The 25,087-nt window shown below is 35.5% G+C and overlaps 2 protein-coding genes across 6 annotated transcripts; both read left to right on the top strand.

Annotated features, from left to right (window-relative positions):
- Nucleotides 1–560: 560 nt before the first annotated feature.
- zgc:92606 (uncharacterized protein LOC100000242 homolog) lies at nucleotides 561–6,384 on the top strand. The gene is made up of 5 exons (XM_020927902.2): nucleotides 561–727; nucleotides 2,669–2,758; nucleotides 2,851–2,929; nucleotides 3,430–3,548; nucleotides 5,176–6,384. Exons 2-5 carry the CDS (start codon nucleotides 2,669–2,671, stop codon nucleotides 5,236–5,238), a joined length of 351 nt encoding a protein of 116 aa, XP_020783561.1. The 5' UTR covers nucleotides 561–727; the 3' UTR covers nucleotides 5,239–6,384.
- Nucleotides 6,385–12,071: 5,687 nt separating this feature from the next.
- On the top strand, nucleotides 12,072–24,245 carry si:dkey-26c10.5 (uncharacterized protein LOC563797 homolog). 5 transcript variants are annotated; one of them, XM_020928018.2, is made up of 8 exons: nucleotides 12,080–12,272; nucleotides 13,790–13,906; nucleotides 14,234–14,332; nucleotides 15,282–15,377; nucleotides 15,883–15,957; nucleotides 18,553–18,704; nucleotides 20,692–20,789; nucleotides 21,486–24,245. In XM_020928018.2, the coding sequence occupies exons 2-8, from the start codon at nucleotides 13,834–13,836 to the stop codon at nucleotides 21,625–21,627; spliced, it is 735 nt and encodes a 244-aa protein (XP_020783677.2). In that variant the 5' UTR covers nucleotides 12,080–12,272; nucleotides 13,790–13,833; the 3' UTR covers nucleotides 21,628–24,245. The 5 variants fall into 5 exon arrangements, with proteins under 5 accessions (XP_055019405.1, XP_020783678.1, XP_020783677.2 ...); XM_020928016.2 differs by having other exon boundaries at nucleotides 12,088–12,272; nucleotides 18,523–18,704; XM_055163430.1 differs by lacking the exon at nucleotides 15,282–15,377 and having other exon boundaries at nucleotides 12,072–12,272.
- The last annotated feature ends 842 nt before the right edge of the window (nucleotides 24,246–25,087 follow it).

Here is a 25,087-nt window from a genome sequence, read left to right as displayed (position 1 = left end):
ACTTGATTACTTTAATACCTTTCTATAGACAAATTTGGCACTGACATGAAATTTTTAACTACATCTATTCACGAATAACAGAGATAAGAAGGCTCCTGAAAGTTTGTGCTGGAATGCGTCAAAATAACTTCATTCATGTGTGCAAATGACCTCTCTGTGCACACAACTATGCGCAAAGATCAAAATGCTGTGCTTCCAAAGTTTAGTACAAAGTGTGCACATCAAATTTACCATAGTACATTTAAAAAAAAGAAAAAAGAAAACACTCTCTGCACGTAGCTTCAATGACAAATACGTGACTGTAGGGCGTGACCAAGCGGAGATAAAGAACGTTTGGAACACTTTTAGAAGCGTACTATTGGCTAAAAATCCGTCAATCACTAAATATAGGGCGAGTTCGATAGTTAAATGACACGTAAATTAACCAATAGATTTGCGCCAGGACATGTTGGCTTGCTGTGATTGGTTAAAATTTCCAGTTCGGGGAAGAGTCTTGCTTCTGATTGGCCACAGCTGAGAGAGAGGCGGGACTTTGGGGTTTGTTGTTGTTTTCGTGGAGCAAAAGAAGTGGTACAGTCGACATCTTTACGCGCACGGCTTTCTCCTCGAGATGTGCAGATTTTAGGCCAAATTATTGAGTGTTTACCATAGCTGTGTGTTAGAAATCAACACGTGGGACCAAATCGCGTTGTGATATCGCCTTTTGTATCATTTCTCTTCCGCAAAGGTAAGAAATTGGCGTTTTATTCGTGCGAAAATACGCTTTGCTTGGCATTGTCTGAGTGGGCTAGCCTTGGAGCAAACAGCTGATTTCTGATCACAAGGATGATTTGGCAAAATATTACACACGTTTCATATGTAAATTATAGACACGACATATTTATAGGTAATTACACTTTGGATAGTTGTTTTGTTATTATATATACTGTATAACAAGCTCATAATAATAGTTTAGTAGAAAACATGTGTACTGCTGTTGATAAAGTGACGTGGCGTTAGCTGGGGCCTTTATAATATCTAAAATCAAGACTTAATAAAGACAAAATATCCCTTTTATTTTATTTATTTATTTATTTTTTACAAGTAAATACGAAAATACCAAACATTTCAACAACAGAGGAGAACAGGGGGGATTAGGCCTATGGGTGGGTGATCACAATCTTGCTCCACAATTTGCATAGGAAATACCGTTTATGCCACAATTTCCATATTTTAAACAAATGTAGGAGTTCATAGTGGATTGATATGAAAAGTAAGCTGATGTGTATTTTATTATAGGTTTTGTAAATCTTGTTGAATTGTTGCGAGAGGCGTGGTCTGACGGTAACAGCTGGGGACGTGCACATGCTTTCTGCTCCTCTGAACATTATAAGCTGTAGGGAAAGTAAACACGCAATTTAAACCAGCAATGTCTCACTTTTTAGCTCAGTAGTCTACTAAATGTTTGTATCCTTTGAGTTGTTATTGCATTATCTTGAATTTTTTTAACTCCTATCTCGCATTTGTTCAATTTCATGTGCATGGATAAAAACACCTTCTGTATAGATAAATATGCATATGCCATACTGTGGAATATTCCAGGTAAGGCAATAACATCTCCATGGAGGCAAACAGAAACAAGTGGTGGATAGGGGTGTGCAAAAATATTGAAATAACGATATATTGTATCACTTAATGTGATGATACAGTATCAATATTGTGGGCTGATGTATCGATATATTACCAAGAGTGTTTTTTGGTATATTTTACTCAATTATTTTGTTACAGCACTACAGTTTTGTTGCTTGTTCAGAGGAGGGAAACTCGTTTATACAACACATTTGACATTTTCACTGTTTTGATGAGTAAAATGGGTGTGTTTCATATTCACTTTGCACAAGAAGTGGTTTAACAAAGACTTTTAGTATCACAGCCATGATTTAGCCTTTATTTTTTATTGAACCATATCAATCAAATTGTAACATATCATATTGAATCAAAAATGCACTGTATCGAGATATGTATCGTATCGTGGCCTTTGTATCGAGGTATGTATCATATCAGCAACTTCTTAATGATACCCAGCCCAAGTGGTGGATCCTCAAGCAGAAAAATTGCATAGTTCAGCTTGAATGTGCAATGACTGTAAATAAACTCCATTTGGTCGCTTTACTGTGGTTGCTGTTGATGTTTATGTTAAGGCCTTTTGTTCACCCTTAGCCACACACATGACAACTGGGAATAAACTAGACTAAACCAGAACTAAAATAAAACATGTCCTGGGCTCAAAAGTTGTTTATGACTTGGTTAAAGTAGCTAGTGCCTTTTTGTTCACTTAAACATTTGACCTTTTTTCAATGACATTGTCAGCTTTTTATGGGAGGCAAAAGGGAAGTTTGGTTTCTTTTCTGGTGCTACTAAGACATTTTATAACTTCTTTTATAACTTTTAATTTGGTTTAGTTTGATTTGCTAGCTTCAGTTTCCTTTTTATCATTATATCTCTAATGCTTTTGTTTTTAATTTGACACCTGATTTAGTTGTAGAGTGATAGTACTTGAATTGGCAAAAAGTACTTACAGCAAATATACACTCGGTCTTACATTTTGCTGAGTTTAGTTGCATTATTTTTCTACAATATTATGTACTGCGTAATGGCTACTGATCTTAAAAACTGCTTTTTTGTTCAGATGGGCAGTCATTACCAGCGGTCTGTGCCTCTGGAGGTGAGGAGAGCTGAAGGAGAGAGAGTCCGGGCCAAACATCCAGACAAAATACCGGTCAGTCAACGATTTTAACCACAAAAATGTAACCTAAATATGTGGTTAAATTATACGTAAAGTTGACCATATGCTTTCTCTGTTTGATGCAGATCATTGTGGAAAGAGCACCAAGGTCCAGAGCGCCAGAGCTGGACAAAAAGAAATATCTAGTTCCATCAGATTTAACAGGTAAGTTACTTTGCAGCTTTTATTTGTAAGGACTTAAAATACAATGCCCAGTATTAGTTTTTTACTTTAATTTTGTCACTTAACTTTAATTAGCCTACTTTCTGAATGATAAAGTTTGTGAGATAAACATCCATACAAAAAGTACTTTCACCAAAAGGTTGTATACTAAATAAATATCACAGTATTTATTTCTCCAATTCTCCAAATATTTTCCTTGTTTTGTTTTAAGCTACAGTTATATTGTGATCTCAGTTATCACAAGTTTCAATTTAACATTTTTTTAGTTTGCATGTCTCAAATGTCTCAAAAATGCACAGAACTCACAGTTCTCAAGATCATCATTTGGTGTGTTCTATTATAATGTTTTTCTTACTTCCTATTAAACAAGGGCATGGCATTATGGCCAGTGTATCGTCTGGTCACTGTTTTAGTTGTTTCTGTTCCTTTTTTTAATAAATGAATATCTTTTCAAACCCTCCTTCCCATGACTTCTCTTTCAGTGGGGCAGTTGTGTTTCTTGATACGTCAGCGTGTGTCTTTGAGGCCAGAGGAGGCGCTGTTCTTCTTTGTCAACAATTCCCTTCCCCCCTCCAGCTCTCCTCTCTCCGCTGTTTACGAGGTAGACTCCGACCTGCACATGCACACGCGCACGCACACACAGAGAGTTCACATGAGGTCCCCCCTATAGGCACTACCATTTTAGAGGCCCTTGTGAATCGTTATAAAAGATACATGTTAGATTTTTCCTTACAAAACATTACAATCTTCACCCTCAAATCAAATATATATTTATGTATAAAAATATATTCAGTTATAAAAACTTGTAATTTGTTTATGTGCCTTTTTTTTCCCTTTGGTTCTTCACCCAGTTATCCAGTCAGAAAGCAGAACCCAATTACTTTTGCAAGTCGCTACAGCCCATTGGATTTCATACACACATACATTGTCAGTCATTTTAAAATATCTTTCCACCATTGAAATAGTACAAAATTACTCGTTTAGATGTGGGAGATCTATTAAAAATGTATAATATCCCATTTATTTTTTGGAGATATGCCAAATTAGAATATCGAGTAAATTGTCCATAATTAAAATGATAAAAAATTACCACAAAAAGGAACACAAATGTCTAGTAAAAATATTTTCTTCCCTTTTGTGGCAAATTTTATGGTCCCTTCACTTTTTGCACAATACTTGAACTTCACCCAAGAGATTTACTGGCACATTCTAGCACAGTGCAGATGTGCTGTTAAAATACTGAAATAGATATTAATTTTTGTCACTATCACCCACCCTTACACCTTGTTATATTTATTCATTTATTATACATTTATTGCTTGTTTTTAACTTTAGCAAATTAGCAAATTGGTGGGGGCTTTCCATCGTCTTCTATGTTAATTGTAAACACTGTATTTACCAGAGCAGAGCTGCTAATCTTGGGAAACACAGGGAAGTGTCAGTTTCAGCTTACAGGCGCATATACTCCCTCTGCTTTTCAAAACAACACGAGGCTGCAGCATTACTTCACCTTTGACTCACTGAACCGAGTCACCGAGTGTAAAAAAAAAATAATTACATGCTCAGTTACAATGCTTTGAGTTTCTTTTTGAGTAATTTGATTGATTTTTTTTTGCATACTAGACGTTTTACTTGTACTTGAGCAATAGGGCTGAATACTTCTTCTTTTCTGACAAGCACTGCAGTTTTTATTAGCTTTGAGATTTATGTTTTACTGATAGGTTTCTGTTCAAAGTTCACACGTTCCAAAGAATTGACAAAAAGACAAAGTGACATGGCTTTTTAAATTATGAATAAATCTTCTGTTTATAAAATACAGTATGAGAAGAAAGCCACGCACTTATCAACTAGAGAATAAGTTGTCAATTACTTCTATTGTACATTGAACTTTTTTTTTTTTACAAATATTGACCAAATAATGTAAAATATGCTGACTGAAGTTGGAGGATATTTGTGAAAAGGATGTGAAATATTGATAAGTAAAACAAAGTATAATTCTTAGTATCAAAGGACTTCTGACTTCTGCTTTAGAGTGAGTGTATAGTCCAGATAACCACTTTTACGACATTTATTCAAATAGTCAACCATCACTTTAGTGGTCAGTTAGTCATGATTATTCCGATACATAGTTGCAGTCTTACACTTGCTGCCTAATTACTATTCTTTCATTATTAATATGTGTAAGTTGTGTTGGTTTTGCTGAGCTGTTTCTCTTGTGTGTGTTACAGGAGCACCACGAGGATGACTTATTCCTGTACATGACCTACAGTAACGAGAGCGTGTACGGCTGAAGCGACGGAGACGCACGCAGGGCTCGGCTTTAACACTGTCCACTTTGAAACGCATGGTTCAAATTTACACCATTTAACCAGTCTGCAAGCCACAAAATATCTATGTATAATGCTCTTTGGCATAATTATACAATATGATACTTAACCTTGACAGTTTTTGTTGCAAATGTCGAGATGATAACAAAAGGCGTGTCTTGAAGAAACTATAGTATAATTACAAAGAAAGAAAACCCAATGAACCTAATCAGACTTCTGCTTCACATGTAGGACAAGACTAGTCAGAAATAATTGTAATTCCTTTTGCGTTTACTACAGGAAAATTATGTTAAAAGTTTAAGTTTACGTGTTTGTTTGATAATATCCAGAATAATCTTCCAGCACTGCAAAGGTTTTGGTTTCTGCATGGTTTAAAATGTGCTTAATTTGAATTGCTAATATGGCCTTAAATATATCACAGCATTTTGACTGCTTCCAAGATCATTTTAGCCCAATTTCAAATATGTTTAAACAACAGATGCAGTGAATTAGGGACATTTTGAAACAAGTGGGGGAGATTTATTAACCAAATGCATCTAAACTTGTCCAAGTTACTCAAGACTAATTCATATTCAGAATTGTTGTAATTTTAACTAACTTAGATCTGACTTTTTGCGTCAAAGATCTACAATAATTCCTAATGCCTAAAATTGTGGCTTTACGTAGGCTACTAGTATACAAAATCTACCTGTATTTTGCTATGTCTGGATTGTGTTATAGTCAAGCCCTGAGTGAAGAGAGGAGAGGCCAAGACGAGAAAGACAGAGGAGGGACAAATGCGTTTTAAGTCTTTGTAATGCTACACACTACTTATTATATTATTCCCTATGCGTTACTTCATTGAGAATGGCTTAAGGTTTGGGTTAACATGTGTCAGTATTTTGGGGTAAGCATGATTTTTATTTTTTATTATTAGTACTTATTTTGTTGATTTCTTTTAAAACCAGAAAATGTGTGGAAAAAAGCAAGAAAGAAGCACAGAAAAAAAGCCAAGTTATCAAAAAAGTGTCGGAAACTCCCGTCTTTCTCTGTCATCTGTATTTAATGCACATAGTATTTTTTTGTAAATTAATGTAAACTTTTGTTGAGAATAAATTTGAAAATGTTAAATGTTGTATTGTTTTGGTTTTCAGTTTCTAGTCTTACAGTTATAATGAGACAAGATTATTACAGTAAATCAGTGTTGGAACACAAAGGTCACAAACAGCAAGAAAATAGAAACATGCAATCAAGATCAATATACATTACATTTCTTATTTATTTTGCATGTAGGCCTATTTAATTCAGATGTTTCTTTATCCAGCTTTTAACCCTTTTGAAAACCAAATGACCAGAATAAATAACAGCCACCAGACATGATGACACCGAGAATTACCTACCTAACCTTCACCTGAGGAGGAAATGACACACCGACGCTCCAGACTTGAGTATGGATCAAGTGGTCATGGTCATTGATCCACAGTTGCCACGGGCACGATGGACCATAGGACGTGTCACCAAGATGATCCACAGTGACAACGGCATGATCTGAGCTACTGAGGTGGACATTAAAGGGACTATTTACACTCCGCCAGTAGCCATATTACAAATTCATTAACTGAATTTGTGGGCGGCTGTGCAAATTTCCCTGCTGTAACACTGCCATGCCTAGTTTAAGAGGATGTACTTAGTGCCCCTCCTTGACATGTGTACTGTAGCACAGGTACACAGTAAATTTCCCAGTGTAAAAAATCCATAGTAAAAGTTTTTTTACTGGAAGAGAAGATAATCATGCAGTGCATAAAGCTTCCCTCCACCCCAAAGCTGGATGACCTCCTGTTGGCTGCAGATCCTCAGGAGGATGCTGCTGGTGGTGCTGACTTTGGTAGGTTATTAGGTAATTTTTCAAATTATTTGTTAATATGCAAATGTTCTATGAGAATTTAAACTCAATTCAAAACTAACCTCTGTTTTTAAGTAAAGTAATTGTGTGCTTTTGTTTTAAGGCTGGCTTAGTGGCTTTGCTTCAGTTTGCTGCTTCTGCTGCATCTTGCTCAAGGCTGTAATAAAATGGAGAAGATGTCAGAATCTCAAGCAGAAAAACATCTTGTGGTCTTCAAGAAGGTGTGTAGAGTTTCTTGATCATATCATTGAAATTGATGTTTGTTTCTAATCATTATTATGATGTCATTAACCGACGTGCAGAATTGCCTCCATTTTATTTCTGTCTACAGATCACTTTTATGCTATTATTTAAAAACTAATCATCTTGTCTTTGTTTTTCAGTGTGGCACAAGTATTGAAGAGCATCACGACACTATCACTTGAAGCACTCGCCTTGCATTTGGCACCCAAAGGAACAGGATCAGCCAGTACTTCATTATCCTGGACAAGACTCATCCCCTGTATGTCTAACTTTTCTTTAAGTGTTGAGTTGTTCAAGACACATTTTGTGCACATCATACCAGACCATGTTGTACAACATGTACACATTCATTCAGACCACAATTTACAGTATTGATGTCAGCAAGGTAAGAGCAAGGTTACTTTAAAGCAGCTCTGCTTGTGTACAAGTCTCTCCAGGGCCGAGCACCAAAGTACATCTGTGACATGTTAGTGTCATATGAACCATCTCGCACTCTGAGGAGCTCAGGGACCGGCCTCCTGCTGGTGCCCAGAGTCAGGACTAAACAAGGGGAGTCAGCGTTTCAGGTTCATGCAGCTAAAACCTGGAACAGTCTTCCTGAACATGTGAGACAGACTCTTCTGTGATGCTGTTTAAATCCAGGCGCAAAACATTTCTGTTTAACTGTGCATATAACTGAAAGGTTTTCATTCCGAACTCTTCTCTCCAATTTATGTCTCTCTTTTTTAATTTTAATCTTCATGATTATTTATGTTTTGATTTGGTTTTATTATGATTTTAATGTATTTCTTATTCTGTAACGCACTTTGAATTACTTTGTGTACGAATTGTGCTATACAAATAGCCTTGCCTTGCCTTGCCTTGCCTTGCCTTGCCTTCTTCATTAACATTCATGTTTCTATGAAGTGCATTGTTTGCTGTGCTGAGTTTGAGTTCAAATATGCTTGCTAGTCATATTAAACAGTTTCATGGGTTTCTTCCAGAGACAACCTTTTGCCTTAGATGTGTTGAGGATTGGATTATGTAGGTTCCTTCTCTGGATTTAGAAAGCACTTAAATGCCAAGCACACTGACCATACTTTACTAGCTACTGAATTGGCTGATGTTGTCTGAGATGTTGGTGTTAAAAGTCCTATATTACGAACACTGACTCTTGTGAGATTTAAGTCATGTTCTAATGCTGTCACTTCCTCATAAATACCTTTAGTTGTATTTCATTTCATTCACACATGTTTGAGTAACCCTTTATTCTTGGTCTGTCTACATCTCCATTTCTCAAAATGTTCTGTTCCACCTTGTCATATCATGAGGTGGTAGTTTTCAAGTTAACAGCTCCTTTTATCTTTAGTTCAGTAGACAGGAAATTTCAGAGCTCAAATGATTCTAGTGAAGGTGTATGGAGTTTAAAAACACAGTGGAGCACTTAATGTATTGCCACATGACATCACAAAGTGGAACAGTATGTTGTGAATGGAACAAAACACAACTCCAGGTACATTTGTAATGAGGACAGAACATAGATCAGAAAATAGTGTAATATGGGTCCTTTAATTGTCAAAGTGAGACACACACAGAAGCCATTTCTGTGACACTGTCTATTTTGACCAACATTTCTATGCTTTTGAGATCCAACGGCATCCAGACAAAGTTATAAAAGTGTTAACAGTGAACAAGTTGTATTACTATAAGCCATTTAATGTTCAATTGAAGTGTGGAACATTGGATTCATCCAAGTATGTTGTACCTTATTGTAATTTTGTATCTTTGGTCAATGTTTTATTTAAATGTTTTAACAATAAATTGACATATTTGCAATTTGTGGTTTTATTTAGTAGTGTAAATTTCAATCTGCTACTCAATAAATTAGTGAAATTAACTCTTGCAAGAGTAAATATGATGATTAAATTTGACCCTTACAAAGAGTAATTTTTACTCTATTGTAGTGTTATTAGAGTAATTTTAATAACACATATAAGCGTCATTATTAGCAACACAACAGAGTAAAAAATGAACACTACTTTTAGTACTATTCACTCTGTGTAGAGTAAATAATCTGCCAGAGTAAAGTTCTGAAAACACTACAGAGTGTCATCATTTTACTCTGTAAGTGTAAATTTGACACTGAAAAATTTTACTCTGAAGCTAGAGTAAATCTTACTCTGTACAGATAAGGACCATATACACTCGGAAATAGAGTAAAATTTTACTTTTTATAAGTGTTATTTTGACACTTGAAAATTTACTGTGTAGCCAGTACACAGGGGGAGCCCCAAGGAGAAAGGTATGTGTCTGTCTTTCTCCGTTTAATATTCATGTTTGTGCATAAATGAAAGTAAGTATCTTGTTATGGACCTTGCTCTATATAGTTTGGTGTGCTGTTTTACCAAGTATTTTTTGCCTTATCCAACCTAATCTGTTCCTTGTAAATTTGTCAGTTCATCACCTGATCCACCCTTAATCCAACTCTGTACTAACTGTTCATCTCGTAATGAGGTAATCTCTGACACTCCCTGTTGGACATAGCCACTGTCTCTATACTGTACACTTCTAGGCCAATACCGTCCACTCTTCATACAATAGTGATTATCCTGTAAATATGTTCATTTGCATTGTTTATTGTATATATTTGTAATTATTGGTGTGTACAGTCCTAATCATTTGTATATTTCTTTCTGTTTGTTATAGATAACCACACACATACTCATATCCATAGACAACCCAGTCATCATTAAACTTTCTTCTTCAAACCTCTGTGTTTCGCTGCAGTTTTTCTGACCGAAGACTTAGGCCAGACTCCTGCACCCCAGCATACATTTTACATACAATATTTCACTGTAATAATTCAATTAAATTGTGAATCGAGTGCATAATTAAGGAAAATTGTTATGCACTATGCCCTAATGTGAGTCAGTATAGTCACATTTTCTTTGTGTTTTGGTCATTTTAAGTAGCTATTTTTATATTTTACCTTAATAAGTGACAATGGACATTTCTTGTATAAAACTAGTTTTGGAGAAATCTGCTAGGACAGGGGACACAGAGCGCAAAACTGGGACTGGGTAAATAGGGTCATCTGGTCATCTTAGTTTTAATGAAAGCCCATCTTTACTCAGATCTTCCGTTATGACTGTGTTGTAAACACTGTTAAACCAGTCCGAGTTTGGAGTTTCCCTGTAGTTGCCCTGATGCAGCCTTAATGTGAGTTATGGGAACAGCTACGACTTTTTTTTTTTTTTTTTTTTTTTTTTGGAGAACATATTATAGATCGATTTGGAGAACTGAGAAATAATTTTGATGAGTTGCCCAGATGAGAATAACCTTTACCGTGGTGAAGTTAATTTCACGCCAGACGTTAGATATTCAGTTACGCATCAACAGCGGAGATGTTCATTGCCTGTGCCCCGCTTGCTCGATCACGGTGCGGGGAGCTGTACACCAAAGCTCCGCTGAGTCCGCGGGTTAGGTACCGTCAATAAATTACCATTGCATTGAATGGAGTCTGCTAAAAAATAATAATAATAATAATAAAATAAATTAAATAAGAAAAAAGAAAAAGGGAATCAAATAAAAAGAAACAAAAAAGGGATTGTGCATGTACGTTTTATAAAATATTTGTTATTTTTATGTATTTTAAGGGTTAATTAGTTAATGCATTTTTTCAATATCTTCCAGGTCAATTAATCTAAAAACGCCAAACCAAGTTATTATAGTAGTCCTACTCCTCAGGTATCACGCACGCCTTATAGTTTTCCAATTTAACCCTTTATGGAATTTTTAATCTTGAAAATCTGTGATTTTTTTCAATAGCTTCTAAGGTAGATGACCTACCAACTCCAAACCAAGTTATTATAGTAGTCCTACTCCTCAGGTATCATGCACACCTTTTGGTTTTCCAAATTAACCCTTTGTGGGAGCTATTGAAAAAAAATCACAGATTTCCAAGGAAAAAAATTCCTTAAAATCCCACAAAGGGTTAATTTGGAAAAACAAAAGGTGTGCGTGATACATGCGGAGTAGGACTACTATAATAACTTGGTTTGGTGTTTTTAGATTAATTGACCTGGACGATATTGAAAAAATGCATTAACTAATTAACCCTCAAAATACATAAAAATAACAAATGTTTCATAAATCCCTTTTTTATTTCGCAGACTCCATTCAATGCAATGGTAATTTATTGACGGTACCTAACCCGCGGACTCAGCGGAGCTTTGGTGTACAGCTCCCCGCACCGTGATCGAGCAAGCGGGGCACAGGTAATGAACATCTCCGCTGTTGATGCGTAACTGAATATCTAACGTCTGGCGTGAAATTAACTTCACCACGGTATAAGCTTTGACCTCTCACCATGTCGCGGAGCTGTGAACGAAGAAAATGCGTAGTTTTACTGTTAGTTGGAAGTTTATTATTCCTGCTTTATTATGTTGTTTTTATAAGTTTAATATCCGTTTATTCCCACGTAATTACAGTTGTTGCAGCTATTATTTTCCTTTTTTTCTGAGCGATCTGTAGACTGACTTACGACCAGAGTCAACTTGTTTACACTGCATGCGTGTTTATCTTAGGCTATTTATAATATAAACGCACTTGAACAAAACGCGCTGGAATTTCTACGTCACAAATGGAAAGGAATGGTCTTCTCTCTGTTGTTGGAAGTAAACGCAACTCTCGCACACGGAGCTGGAGACAGCGGGAGGATTTCCTCCTGTCATTACGCACAGCGCGCACTTCAGGCGGGAGATAAAACTTTGGCGAGGCGCGTTCACAGACCGTCTGTACAGTCTGTGGTTCTGCCTTTAGCTGTCTACTATAGACCAGTGCGAAGACTACGCGAAAAACTGATGGGATCCTGACCGGTACAGGCACACAAAAGGTCTGGTAACCTCTGATGTATTTACAGATGTTTATTTCTAAATACATTGACATATGCATTCTTACTGTGAGCGGGTTTGCCTCTACACAGATCTGACTTAACCTGGTCTGCTTCATGTTTGTCTCTTTAATTAACTTAAAGAGACAAACATGAAATCATACTGCTGAATACTGTAGACAAGCATCACATATGGATGTAGTTTAGTCATTTTGTAGTCAGTTGTAGTTTTTGTCTGTCAAATGGAATACATTTTCTTTGTAGTTCAGATAAATAAATGCAATCGACAAAAACACATTTCTCCATTGACAGATATGTATTTACTCAAATAGGCTAAATATGAAATACTTTACGGGGTTATTGTAACTTACATATTAGCTTATTTTGTATATCAGTAATAGATAAAAATGGACCATGTCCTTAATTCTGTAGGCTATACATGATAAGGTTCAAAATTTTGTTTTTTTTTTACTTGAAAATGGATCATGATCACATATGGTGAAAGAATACTGTCCCTTGTCCCTTTGAGAGTAGCACATCCAGTGGTGGGAGACTACAGAACCCTTCTGAGGACCTGTATACCAACATCAAGACCGTCAGAGCAAAAAAATGATATTTCATATTTGCATTGTTTTTTAAATCCAAACTGCTTGCTGCTTGTTGAGTATCTAGCTTCTGCTCAATCAAGTAATTTATTGCATTTTAAAGGTGCACATACTTGAAAATTTACAATCCCAATATCACGTATGATAAAGGAATACTGTCCCTTGCCTTTTTTTTAGTGACGCATCCAGGGGTGGAAGGAGCTCTGAATGTTTGCAAGTAACAGTGCAGTTACATGGCTAATAATGTGCACTCAAATACTCGTACTGCTGCCAAAATTAAAAGTAAAAGTAAAAAGTATGCTTGAAAAATACTATTCTTGAGTTACTAGTTACTTTTTAACACAGTTTTAGAAACATTTTAGATCATACTTTTATACAAAACAGTGAAATTGTTGTTGTAAATCACAATTTGCATATTCTCTTAGATCAGAGCAGGTGATGTTGTCCTTTTATGTGTTTATCAGTATAGAGACAGCTGTGGATCGGGACAGTTGGGACTTGTACAGTGCTTATAACTTGTATGATTTTTAAATGTAACTGATTAGATTGCAAATACTCGAAGTAGAAGTAAAAATCCAGTTAAAAAAGTACAATAACTCCAAAATCTACTCAGTTATATTAGGGTGAGTAGGCCATTAGTTGATAACCTTTTCCACCCCTGGTATAATCAGTTACAATAAATATTGTGTATTCTTAATCTTGGAAACAATATTAATTTATAAAAACATATATAAAAAATTACAGGAAATCAAACAATTAGAGGAAGGGCGCATTTGGAAATGGGAAGTGCCTTCACCACTCGTCTCCTCTCTTAGTTTTGGTGATGTTAGATTTGGTGCTTCTTCTTTTTAGCATCGAATTTATGCCTCGTGATTGGCGTGTTGCTTAATACGCTCTTGTCTGCGTTTTGAAAAGACAAAACTGAAAGCTTCAGTTAAAGAGAAGAGCAGAGAGAAGCGATGGAGATGGAGGCGATCACGACAGAGCCAGACAGTGGAGAGGGAACAAGTGAACCCAAAGCCAAGACTGAAGGTACAAGAAATATATCTTCTATTAATACGTTTTTATTTCAGTTTTCTCTCAAATTAATGCTCCTGGAAATGTTTCAAATGTGCAGAATCTTACCATTAAGACAAATTGTAAATGTAATCTCAATCACAATGCTTGTCAGAAAAATCACAATTAAATGTTTTTACAAATCCAAAATCGTCCAGCGCTATTTCACATGGACTACTAAAATAAAATAAATAAATGAAATATTATTGTTATTAAGAAAATCCAGAACTGTAGTGACTTTGACTTTTGGTTAATGTAACACCACATTAACCAAACTGCTGTTTTTTGTTGTTTTGTTTTCAGAAGAAGCAGAGACAGACCTCTACTCCAAACTGAATAGCCCTTCTGAGGACCTGTATGCCGAAGCCAAGTATCTCTCTGATCCTTCAAAGAAAAAAAAAGGTATTTCATCTTTGTTTGCATTTTAAAAAAAATCCCAAACAACAATTTTTGCAATGTACTTTTCTAAAAAAGATAAAACTATAAACTTTTGCAGTAATGGTAAACTAAATTAAATAATATTAAATGATAATCTAGTATCTTGTCACCATTGGAAAATATTACCAGTAGTTATTTGTGTAGAAATATTTGCTTCTCAAAGTTGAATTGCCGAAGGTTGTAAATGTATGGAGGTTACTACTTATTGAGTATACATACATAGCTTCAGCTCAATCAAGAAAATTATATTATTTTAGAGGTGCGCGATGTAGCTTTTGTGATGAAGGGTCCAGCACCTGTTTATCTTAATGCTATTGCTTTGCCCGGAATGTTCCACAGTATGGCATTTAACTAAATCAGTCTTTATGGAGACAAACTGAAGCAGGTGAAAATCCATTGATTATAAAACCCATGCAAGTGAATAAATGCAAATGAAATGTGTTTGATGCCATAGAGGACGACTCCAGGCGATGCAATAACGTCTCCGTGGTGACAAGCAGGAAAGTTACATTATGCACCTTTAAATACCATAAGAGATGAATTGATGAATGATCAGAAAATGATCACATACTGCAAGATTGCACTGATTTGTCAAGAAAAAAAATTATTATTTTTTCAATAAATCATAATTCAGAGAGTACTAAGCTATATGTACAAGCAGCATTGGAAAGTAACTGATTATATATACTGAAAGTATGTATTCACTTTTTTTTAGTGATGGAAAGCAAATGTTTTTACACTATAATTTAAATTCAACTCGTGCTAAAAGTATTCGTAGTACTCTGAATACAGTACTCTGATTAGACCATGTATCAGAATATGTTACAAAATACATGTTAATGCAGCTTTTAGTATTCTGTAACTAAACACATTTTCAGAGTATTCCTCCTAAAACTGTGTTCATGTTGGTCAGTGGTGCAGGGTGCGTGGCTCTGGAAAGGAGGGTGTGTCTGCCTCGGCGCTCTCTGTCTGATCTTGCTCCTCGTGGTCATTGTACTGGCGCTGAAACGTGAGCTTAAACACCAAATCATTACTTCAGCCTTGTTTAAATTCTCTACTTTAATTTTAAAACATAAGTATTGTTAGTGTTTTATATACAGTACGTCAGGGGTGTCCAAACTATGGCTCGAGGGCTTCAATAACATCTCTTTATGCTACAGACCTAAAACGAATGTTAAAGGAACAACGGCTCTTTCAAAACTATAGAAACCCATTTGACGGATGCACATTATGGATCATTCCTGTGTGTTTGATGATGTGTCCCTCTGTGCAAAAAGTCTGGACACTCCTGCAATAGGTGGAGGCAAATGCACTCAGAGAAATACACTTTGGTTACTGCTGATTTCAGTTCACTGTCTTTTGGTCATCTTTGCTTCTTTATGCTTTATTCTCAATGCTTCTTTATTCTTTATTCTCAATTTTACCTCCCTTCTAATTTTTTTTGAGGAAATACTAGAAGTTATTTTGTGCTTTTGTGCTTTATGTGCTTTAATGCTCTCATTGTGTTTTTGCAGGCCAACAAGAGCGTCCCTGTGAAGTGAATATACCAAAACCACCATTCGTGAACAAGCCACCGTTTTCTCGCCAACGTAAGCAACAACTCTTCTCAGAAATCTTTCTACATGGGTGTATTTGTTTTAGAGGAAGTTTGTTTCTTTTCATAAAATTGAAATGGGAAATGATTCATCACTTTATTCGTTTCAAGTCATTTTAAATAGCCTATATTATTATATGTATATATGTATAATGAGTGTTTTGGACATTTCACTTCAGGTGATGGGAAATAACTTTTGTTGCCACAGCTCCCTTCATTGACGTCCCCTTCTGACCACTACCAAACACTCGCAGTCACGCCACATTTATACAAAGGCAAGATGGGCGAAGTGTCTTGCCCAAAGACACAGTGACAGTATGCACTAGTATCAAAAAACAGATTCTAATCAATACTACAACTAGCATAGAAAATTCTCTCATTTGCACTGGTATCAATACTAAAAAAGTCATGTGCAGAGACAGAAATGAGTAGAGAAGTGAAGAAATATGGGATCTGTTAAGTATAAGACCCCATAAACCAGACATGTCAAACTCAGGCCCAGGGGCCAGATTTGGCCTGTGATATAATTATATTTGGCCCGTGAGATCATATCATATATGTATTAGAGCTGCCCGCCGGCTACAGACAGTGTTGGGGAGTAACGGATTACATGTACCGCCGTTACGTAATCAGAGTACAAATTATGAGTAACTGTATTCCGTTACAGTTACTGTTTCAATGAGTGGTAATTGGATTACAGTTACTTTGCTGAAATAAGTGGATTACAAGGCGGTATTTTCCTGTTTTCACATTTTGTGCTACATCCCATTTATTTATTTTTTTATTTCGGTAATTTCACTCATTGCCGGAAACCCAAACAGAACGCGCGCAATAAATAGCGATGTAAACATCATGTTAAAGTTGGCGGTGTCAGTCACACAGTGGAAGCAGGAGTGCATTGGTAAAAACGCATTTGTGTCTTGGAAATTCTTCTCCCGATGTGAGATATATATAAAAAAAACAAAAACAAATACAAAATCGCCTACAACTTAAATGTGAAACAGGAGCTACTGGCACTGGTGAAAACAACCTGCATAGACTCATAATATCTGCACTACTGTCCTATACTGACCTGCCACATGAGTGGACGTGCACACAAACACAAACAAACACACATCTTCATCATCGTCATCAACCTGAGAACCCGCGGACCACGTCTCCTTCCGTAGTTACAGCGCGGACACCGCCGTCTCGTGCGCCGCGTGTGGACCGTGTTTTCTCGCGTAAACCGCGCTTCCGCCTGTGCGCCTCTAAACCAGAACTAACACCAGGACTAAACCAGGACTAAACCAGGACTAAAGCAGGACTAAAGTAGGACTGAACCAGGTTTAAACTAGGACTAAACCACGACTAAACCAGAAGTGAAGACCTGGTCTAGACCAGGTCTAAAATCAGGACTAAACCAGGACTAAACCAGGACTAAACAACATGACACCTAACAGTAGGTTGACATAATTTAAGGTGATCTCATATAAAAAATAATTTCTCTATCAATAATATTTTTTAATATTAAGGAAAGGCTGATCTTGTTACTGTCTTTTAACAGACAAAACCTCTTATATTAAGATATCGTGGTCTTTGTTTCTCTACAGCAAACAGTTGCTTATTCATGGAGACTTGGGCTCAGACAATTTGAAGACAACAAACAAGAATTTTCAGGATGTGGTTGCTACATTCATGTCGTTTAAAAAAACATGACAATATCAAGTAATCCAAAGTAATCAGATTACGTTACTCACTTTAAGTAATTTAATGGAGTACGTTACAAACTACATTTTGGGGTGTGTAATCTGTAATCTGTAGGGGATTACATTTTAAAAGTAACCTTCCCAACACTGGCTACAGATGAGATATAGAGACATTATTTATTTAAAATTTTGTTATTATTTTTCAATTATGCTTGTTCTGGATTCAGTGTTTAAGCAAAACTATTATTATAAACATTTATTTTAATAAGAAAAGGTTTAACATTACATATCTCGAAAGAAGAGGAAACATGCGGATGTTATTGAAAATGTTCAATAAATATTTAGTTTGGCCCACAGCATAGTCCCAGTTTTTAATTTTGGCCTCTGTGAATTTGAGTTTGACACCTCGGCCATAAACTATACGATCAAAATATCAAAGAAAGTACTACAGTTTAAATATCACATTTTATTGGCTAAAGAAAGAGTGTTTTTTTTTTTATTATTATTATTATTGTGGCATTGAAATTGTTTTTGAGTATCCAGTCTATTCCTTAGTATCGAAATCGTGCTTGAAATGTTCGTATTAGTATCATGACAACATTAGTATTCACTGATCCGCACGGGGCTTGACCCACTGCCAATGGAAACAAGTAGGCTAAGAAAAGGTCAGTAAAGTAAATCTGTTTTTACCTATTGTTGTGCTCTGTCTGTCACATATTTTGGGGTCTCTGTTTAAGTAATGCTGTAATTGATAAATCCTGTTTAGTGCATAACATTGATGTGAAATTATACAAAACTATGTAAAAAAAAAAAAAAGAAAGTTTTTTTAATGCATGCTCTTTACTTTTACTTAAGTACAATTTTGGCTGTAGTCTCTGTGAATGGGACCACATGTGTTACAGGTTGTCAGAGCTCTGTGTGTGATGACGGCTGGTTGTACTCGAGTCGCTACTGTTTTCTGTTCTCGCCGGAGAGAAAAACATGGGAGGACAGCCGCCAGTTCTGTGAGAAAAAGGGAGGGATGCTGGCAGTGATCACCAACCCGGACCTGCAGGTAGATAATATTATTATTAATAGTCTAGTGATCATGGGACTTTCAGCTCCTTTACTGGATCTGAATCTTTTGGACATGTTCACGTCAAAGAGCCGTTCAAAAGAATGGCTCTATTACGATTTATTTATATGACAGAAGCCAATGTGAGAACTCATTTAAACACCAAACTAATCACAGAGAGAAATGACCCAAGACTAAGATTTATTTTAAATGGTTCAGCTGGAAGCGCATTTATACTTTGAAATTTTGAAAATCTAAATAAAATGTTGCATTACAAAAATAATAATTATAGCTCTAACTGATTTTTGTGTTGTTTCAGAGTGAATTAGTGTAAAAACTCATATAAATTAGAAAGGAAAATATTAGGTTCTTTTAAAAAATGAGATCTGGTTCCAACGTTCCAACTCAAACATGTCCCAATCATCAAATCACTATACACTATAATATACTTCTTGTAATTGTAAATATGCATTACTCTCACTCTTACTCTTACTTTGTTAACTATATTCTGACATATTTGGTGGTTTAAAATGTGCAGTATTATATTATAACTGTTGTGGTGAGTGTTTCTGTGATTAAGGCTTTAGACATAATAAACAGGGCACTGTACATTAAGATGTTTTTAATCCTACGTTGCATTTCTTTAATTTATGCAACCTAAACTATTTTGAATACCGTTCCCTGATTCACATTACAAAATACACTTTAACACAGATATTCATTATTCTGTAGATAAAATAAGATGCATAATAAAATAAAAACAAAAAAATTTCTCACTTCAGCTAAATGTGCTTTCAAATGACACCTCTTGTATTTGTGGTTCTTGATGCTGTGTCTCATAGCTCAACGATGTGGCACAACTTCCTCAAAAGTCCAGTAAAACATTACAGAGCAGTAACTGTTGTTGATTATGTAATATAGGATTAACACCATTTTTCTTTTTAATCTTTTATGTTAAAGATGCACTATGTAACTTTTCTGGTCTGGTCCTTCTGAAGATGTTATTTTGCAGCTGATGTCTTCAACATCAACATCTAACTACAGGCATTGCTCTGTTGGAAACTCTGTTACTCAAGTTAGACTTTAATCTTTATTTTAACCAGATTGTAGATGGACCTTGCTAAGCATCCAAATAGAAAGTCAGCACTGAGGCGCTTCCAGCTTCATCGACTTCCAAAAAAGTGTCTCCCCTCTCTCTGCTGCTGCTGTGAGCCTTGTCATTTTGGTCTTAAAATGTTCATATTAACCTGCTCTACAAGATGATCCACATGATCCTAATATGGACCTGGCTTCAAAGTCGCCCCAGAACTGCATCATGAGCTTCATTTGACTGAAGTTGAACGCTGTGGGAGACGCCACACTCTCTTAGTCCACTTCTTTATGCAGTAGTAGTAGTAGTGTATGATTTTAACACAAACTGACCAGAAAGAGCTGACTTTGTTGAAACTACAAAGGTGAAAGTCATTTGTGCAGTCATTTAGTCTGTCTCTCACATATAAAATTACAGTAGCAAGCTTTCACCACAGTTTTTCAGTTACTCACATGATCATGGTCATGGTTTTCATTTCAAAAAATTATACGTGGAATTCTTACCAAACATTTTCATAGAGACAAAACACAAACTTCCCCAAAATTGCTTTTTGGACCAGACCGCTCATTTCCATATTAAGCAATCTTAAGCAATTTTCACAGAAAAGTAAAGAGGTAGAGCCACTCAGTAAGAATGCACCTTTTCAAGGATTTTTTTGTGCAATTAAAACACTTAATAATTGAATAAACAGAAAACAAATACATTTTATGCCATAATGTGTAATGTGTGTCCATCCAAGAAATGACATTGCCCCGTAAACATTTATTTCATAGAATTAAAAAAACAAAAAAACTAAAGATTGCATATTCTAGGATTTAAAGCAATTCCAGAATTTAATATAATCATGTATTAGTTCACGTTGTAGGAAAAAGTGATTTTGTGTTGTGCTTTTGCCAGACTTTTCTGACTAAGAATGCGGCGGTGCAGTACTGGATCGGCCTGAGCTACAAGGATGGGCGCTGGTCTTGGGTCAACGGTCAGGATCTCGAAGGAAAGTAAGTATCTATCATTACATCATGGTCTTGTTTGTTTGCACTGGTGGAAAGAGTTTTGAAGAGCTATATTCTTACTCGATACTCTAAATATGTACAGTTATTTACAGTTATGGCTAGTCCAAGTTGTGTTGGAAAATTTGTAAAAAGTACAGTATGCATGAAAGGTACTACGCAAAGTACTAGTTAATTTTCTACACACATTTTAGTAATATGTTAGATCATTCTTTTATACAAATTCTATTAATTAAACAACTTCAACAGCGTCCTGTGACCACACACAGTAAACCCTTACTCTCAAATATGAAACTAACCAAAACAAAGGGGAGGCTTGGAATGATTTCAGGATAAAAAGGAGGTTAAACTAAACACATTCAGTTCATGTTCATGTTCAAGTAACCGTGACTGTGGAACTGTTCAGTAGCTTATCATAGGACTCAGTATACGTATTTGAATAAGTAAACATGATCAAATCTTAGTATTTGATTTGAGCTAAAGATTAACAAGTGTACATAATGCCCTGACACAGACACATCTCGACCTAGCAGCATTTGATTGGTTGAAGAAAAATTTTTAATAATAACAGCATCATCTGGATACCCCATATCCACAGGCCTATACTGATTTCAGAGTGTAAAAAATAACTATACAACACTATAATAATACTTATATAATATGTTTGTTATATCTTTCTTTCAGTTTCTGGTTGGACTCTAACCCTGGAACAGGCAACTGTGCGATGTTGTTTGGTGTTAGAAATAATAAAACTGAGAATAACTGGGGCAAGAATCTCTGCACACGCCCCAAGTACTGCATCTGTCAAAAGCCAATGAAGGACTAATTTTAAAGCTAAAGGTCAATACGCACTTTGATAACTTTCTATTTTTCTCAAAATTAGTCAGGAAAGTCTAGGGAAGTGCTGTTAGAGATTAGTGATTCTAGTTAGCAGCAGGAGTAGCTTCAGCAGAAAAAGCAGCAGCAGCAGCAGCAGTAGTTGTAGTAGTAGTAGTAGTAGTAGTAGTAGTAGTAGTAGTAGTAGTAGTAGTAGTAGTAGTAATAGTAGACCTAGTTTAATCCTTGTTTTGGTTCTCATTTGGATTGGATTAAAACCTTTAGGACCTGGCTCAGAACTGGTTTTACCTCAGTGTAGTCCTTGTTTAGACCTGCAGTCATTTATAGACAGTCCTTATTGATTTAAATTTGCACAGTGTAACTTTTCTGGTGGAGGGTTTGCCATTTGCTTGTGTCCACAGAGAAAGTGAAAGCCGAAAGTTCCACAATATGGCTTTAAACTTCTGCATGTCAGTTGAGAGGGTGACTCCACCAAGCCAAATTACAGGCATTACAAATTACAGGTAGAGAGGCGAGCCTGTCACAGTAAGTATGCATAGGTAACTTTAATGCCATATTGTGGGGAATTCCAGGCAAAGCAATAACATTTCCACAGAAACAAGAAGGTGACAGAACCTTCAGCAGAAAAGTTACATAGTGCATCTTTAATGGTGAAACATTAACATTGTGTGTGTTGGATTTTTTTTTTAACTTCAAACAGGTTTAAAGCAGAAGTAGTGGTGCCAAGTAATGAGTTCAGCAGAAATTGATGGTGTAATATTTCAAATGGAGGACAGGGAGGAACTGATAGATTTCTGTTTGAAATGTGGTTAAGTTGCATTGTAACTTGCCTACTTATTAAAGTCTGTGTTTAAGAATTTATTAATTTGAAACAACCATTTTGAACTGCATACTCAAAATAGTTTAGGTTCATGTGGATAGGACCAGTAATGACAAAGTTAATGGGTAACACTCTATTTTAGGGTAACATCGAACTACCTGCTGATTAACATAGTTTTAGATGGTTAATTTGTCATTATTTAGCAGAGGTCAGACTTGAGTCACTATTTTTAGGACTTGAGACTTGACTTGATAAAATTAACTAAGACTTGGGTCTTGACTTGGACTTGAAGCTCAGTGACTTGGGGCTTGACTCGGACTTGAGGCCTGTAACTTGAGCAGACTTGATGCTTCTCCTAAAAATATATGAAAATATTTTTCTCTTTACAGTTGATAGATACGGTGATTTATTTTACAGGAACAAACTGGAACATGTCCGTCCCACTTTTTTATTTGTTACTTTGGATGGAACTGAAGTACTGTGATACTTAAAAGTACTACAGTAATATAAAGTAATATACAGTACAACACAGTGAAACAGAGGGAAATACAAAGAACATGATCCTTTAATTTCAGTGCAGACACACAACAAAATAACTGTTATTAAACACTTTTAAATCTGAATTCTCAGATCAAGACAATTAAAAAGGAAAAATGTCAATTTCCAAATCTTATATAAATACTCATATATAATATACACCATGACTTTTTAAGTACAATTTAGTTTAAAATTCATATAAATTGCAAAAATTTAAGCTATATTTGGTAATTTGGTTAAAAGAAATGAAATGACTTGAAGCTCAAAGCAGGCGACTTGGACTTGACTTGGACTTATGGGCCAGTGACTCGAGACTCCACTTGGACTTGCCTGTCTTCAACTTGGAACTTGAGTCGGACTTGAGGTAAAAGATTTGAGACTTACTTGAGACTTGCAAAACAACGATCTGGTCCCACCTCTGTCAATTAGTATTATTCAGTCTTTATTAATGTCTAATTCCCCATAAACTTATTCTGCTATTAGTTATTAGTTAGGTGCTATTAGTTGCAATTTGTTTGACATTTACAAACACTTTCCTATTAATACACTCCTTATTACTGCTTATTAATTATTGGTATGATACTAGATCATTTTTGTCCATGAATTATGATTCTAATAAGCTTTTGGTAATAAGCGTGTTCTTAAGGACTAGTAGCACAAGAAATGTAGTTTTTACTTATTTGCACTTAATAAATTTGGCTTAGTCTTCTGTAATAAAACACTCTCTGTTAGGTGAACTATGAATCACACATCAAACACGTCATAATACATGAATTAAGTGTGAAGAAGAAACCACTTTAGAATAGGGACCATATTTCATTTGTCTCAAACTAGTCATTTATTAGCTACGATCAAAACATCACTTTAGAATGGGGAACATATTGAGAGCTTCATGACTTAATTCATGGCTAGTTAAAGTCTATTAACACCTAACAGAGTGTGTACCCTAAAATAAAGTGTTACCATTAAAGTTATGGATGGAGATATTGACTATAAAAAGGTCAAAACATCTGCAGTTTAAATCTTTAGCAACAAGCTCCACAGAATTCCTACCTGTCCTCTACGTTAAATAAAATGTAACCTGTGTATACTGTATATTTGTATTACAATGCAGCTTTGTTCATTTTTACATTTGCTTTTATTTGAATAGAAACCTGCCGTTTATAAAACCACTGAGCTTACTGTATCCGCAAAGATTCACACGTTTGTATCAAGAGTTTTATTCTTAAATAAAAAGTCCATGACACCAACCCACATGTTCAATGTCTCTCTCTCTCTATATATATTACGTATTTTATATTACAATGTTGTTTACATTTAGGATATATGGAATTTGTATTAAAAATAGCACAAACACAATATTTATATATAATGGAAAAGAACACATATATTACTGCTACATAAGTATACAAAAATAACACACTTTTCTATAGCATAATACTGCAGTAGTAATTGCACCTATATAAAAAAGAGCAAGTGTCTCTGATGAGTTTGTTTAAAGGTCTTATATTACTAAAAAAAAATAGACTCTTTTACTCTTTAAGCCATGTTAGAATGTTGTTATCTCATCAAAAACACACTAACAGATATATTTTACGGTTTTGTTCAGAAGAGATTGGACAATTCCAGGTGTGAAATCACCCAATTGGAAACAAAACACACCCTCCAGATATGTTTTTGATAAGGAAACAACATTACAACATAGATCCGATAATGTAATATGGGCCTTTTAACTCCACTGGCAAAAATACAATGAACACATGAGCTAAAATTACTTCGTTTTCCAAGTACGAATCTAGAATTTGATGTTATAATTGATGGAAAATACAAAACTATAAAACTCTATGGGAGATTCACTGTTTCTAAATGAAATAGAAGAACATATGATTCATTATTTGTTTGGGATTGGTGAAACAAACTTGCTGTTTTAATCTTATGGAGTTCAAAAACAATGGGCTTGACTTTCTGAAGCTATCAGTATTTCACAGAGAAGGCCTAACTTTGGGCCTGTTCTTGTTTCATGTGGAGAGGTCCAGTAATTAAAGACATATTAACCCTAAAGCAGGTCAACAAATCTGTAATCTGAGAGTTA

The sequence above is a fragment of the Boleophthalmus pectinirostris genome, unplaced genomic scaffold (genome assembly GCF_026225935.1).
Source record: "Boleophthalmus pectinirostris isolate CB_2022bp ecotype Guang Dong unplaced genomic scaffold, ASM2622593v1 HiC_scaffold_6, whole genome shotgun sequence".
NCBI classification, from domain to species: Eukaryota; Metazoa; Chordata; class Actinopteri; order Gobiiformes; family Gobiidae; genus Boleophthalmus; species Boleophthalmus pectinirostris.
This window is presented reverse-complemented; position numbering and strand designations above follow the sequence as displayed.

Coding starts and splice junctions, on each gene's coding strand:
- zgc:92606 (XM_020927902.2), top strand. CDS start 2,669: ATGGGCAGTCATTACCAGCGGTCTGTGCCTCTGGAGGTGAGGAGAGCT. Junction 2,759..2,850: donor AACATCCAGACAAAATACCG/GTCAGTCAACGA, acceptor TGTTTGATGCAG/ATCATTGTGGAAAGAGCACC. Junction 2,930..3,429: donor AGTTCCATCAGATTTAACAG/GTAAGTTACTTT, acceptor CTTCTCTTTCAG/TGGGGCAGTTGTGTTTCTTG.
- si:dkey-26c10.5 (XM_020928016.2), top strand. CDS start 13,834: ATGGAGATGGAGGCGATCACGACAGAGCCAGACAGTGGAGAGGGAACA. Junction 13,907..14,233: donor ACCCAAAGCCAAGACTGAAG/GTACAAGAAATA, acceptor TTTTGTTTTCAG/AAGAAGCAGAGACAGACCTC. Junction 15,958..18,522: donor GCCACCGTTTTCTCGCCAAC/GTAAGCAACAAC, acceptor TTTTGGCTGTAG/TCTCTGTGAATGGGACCACA.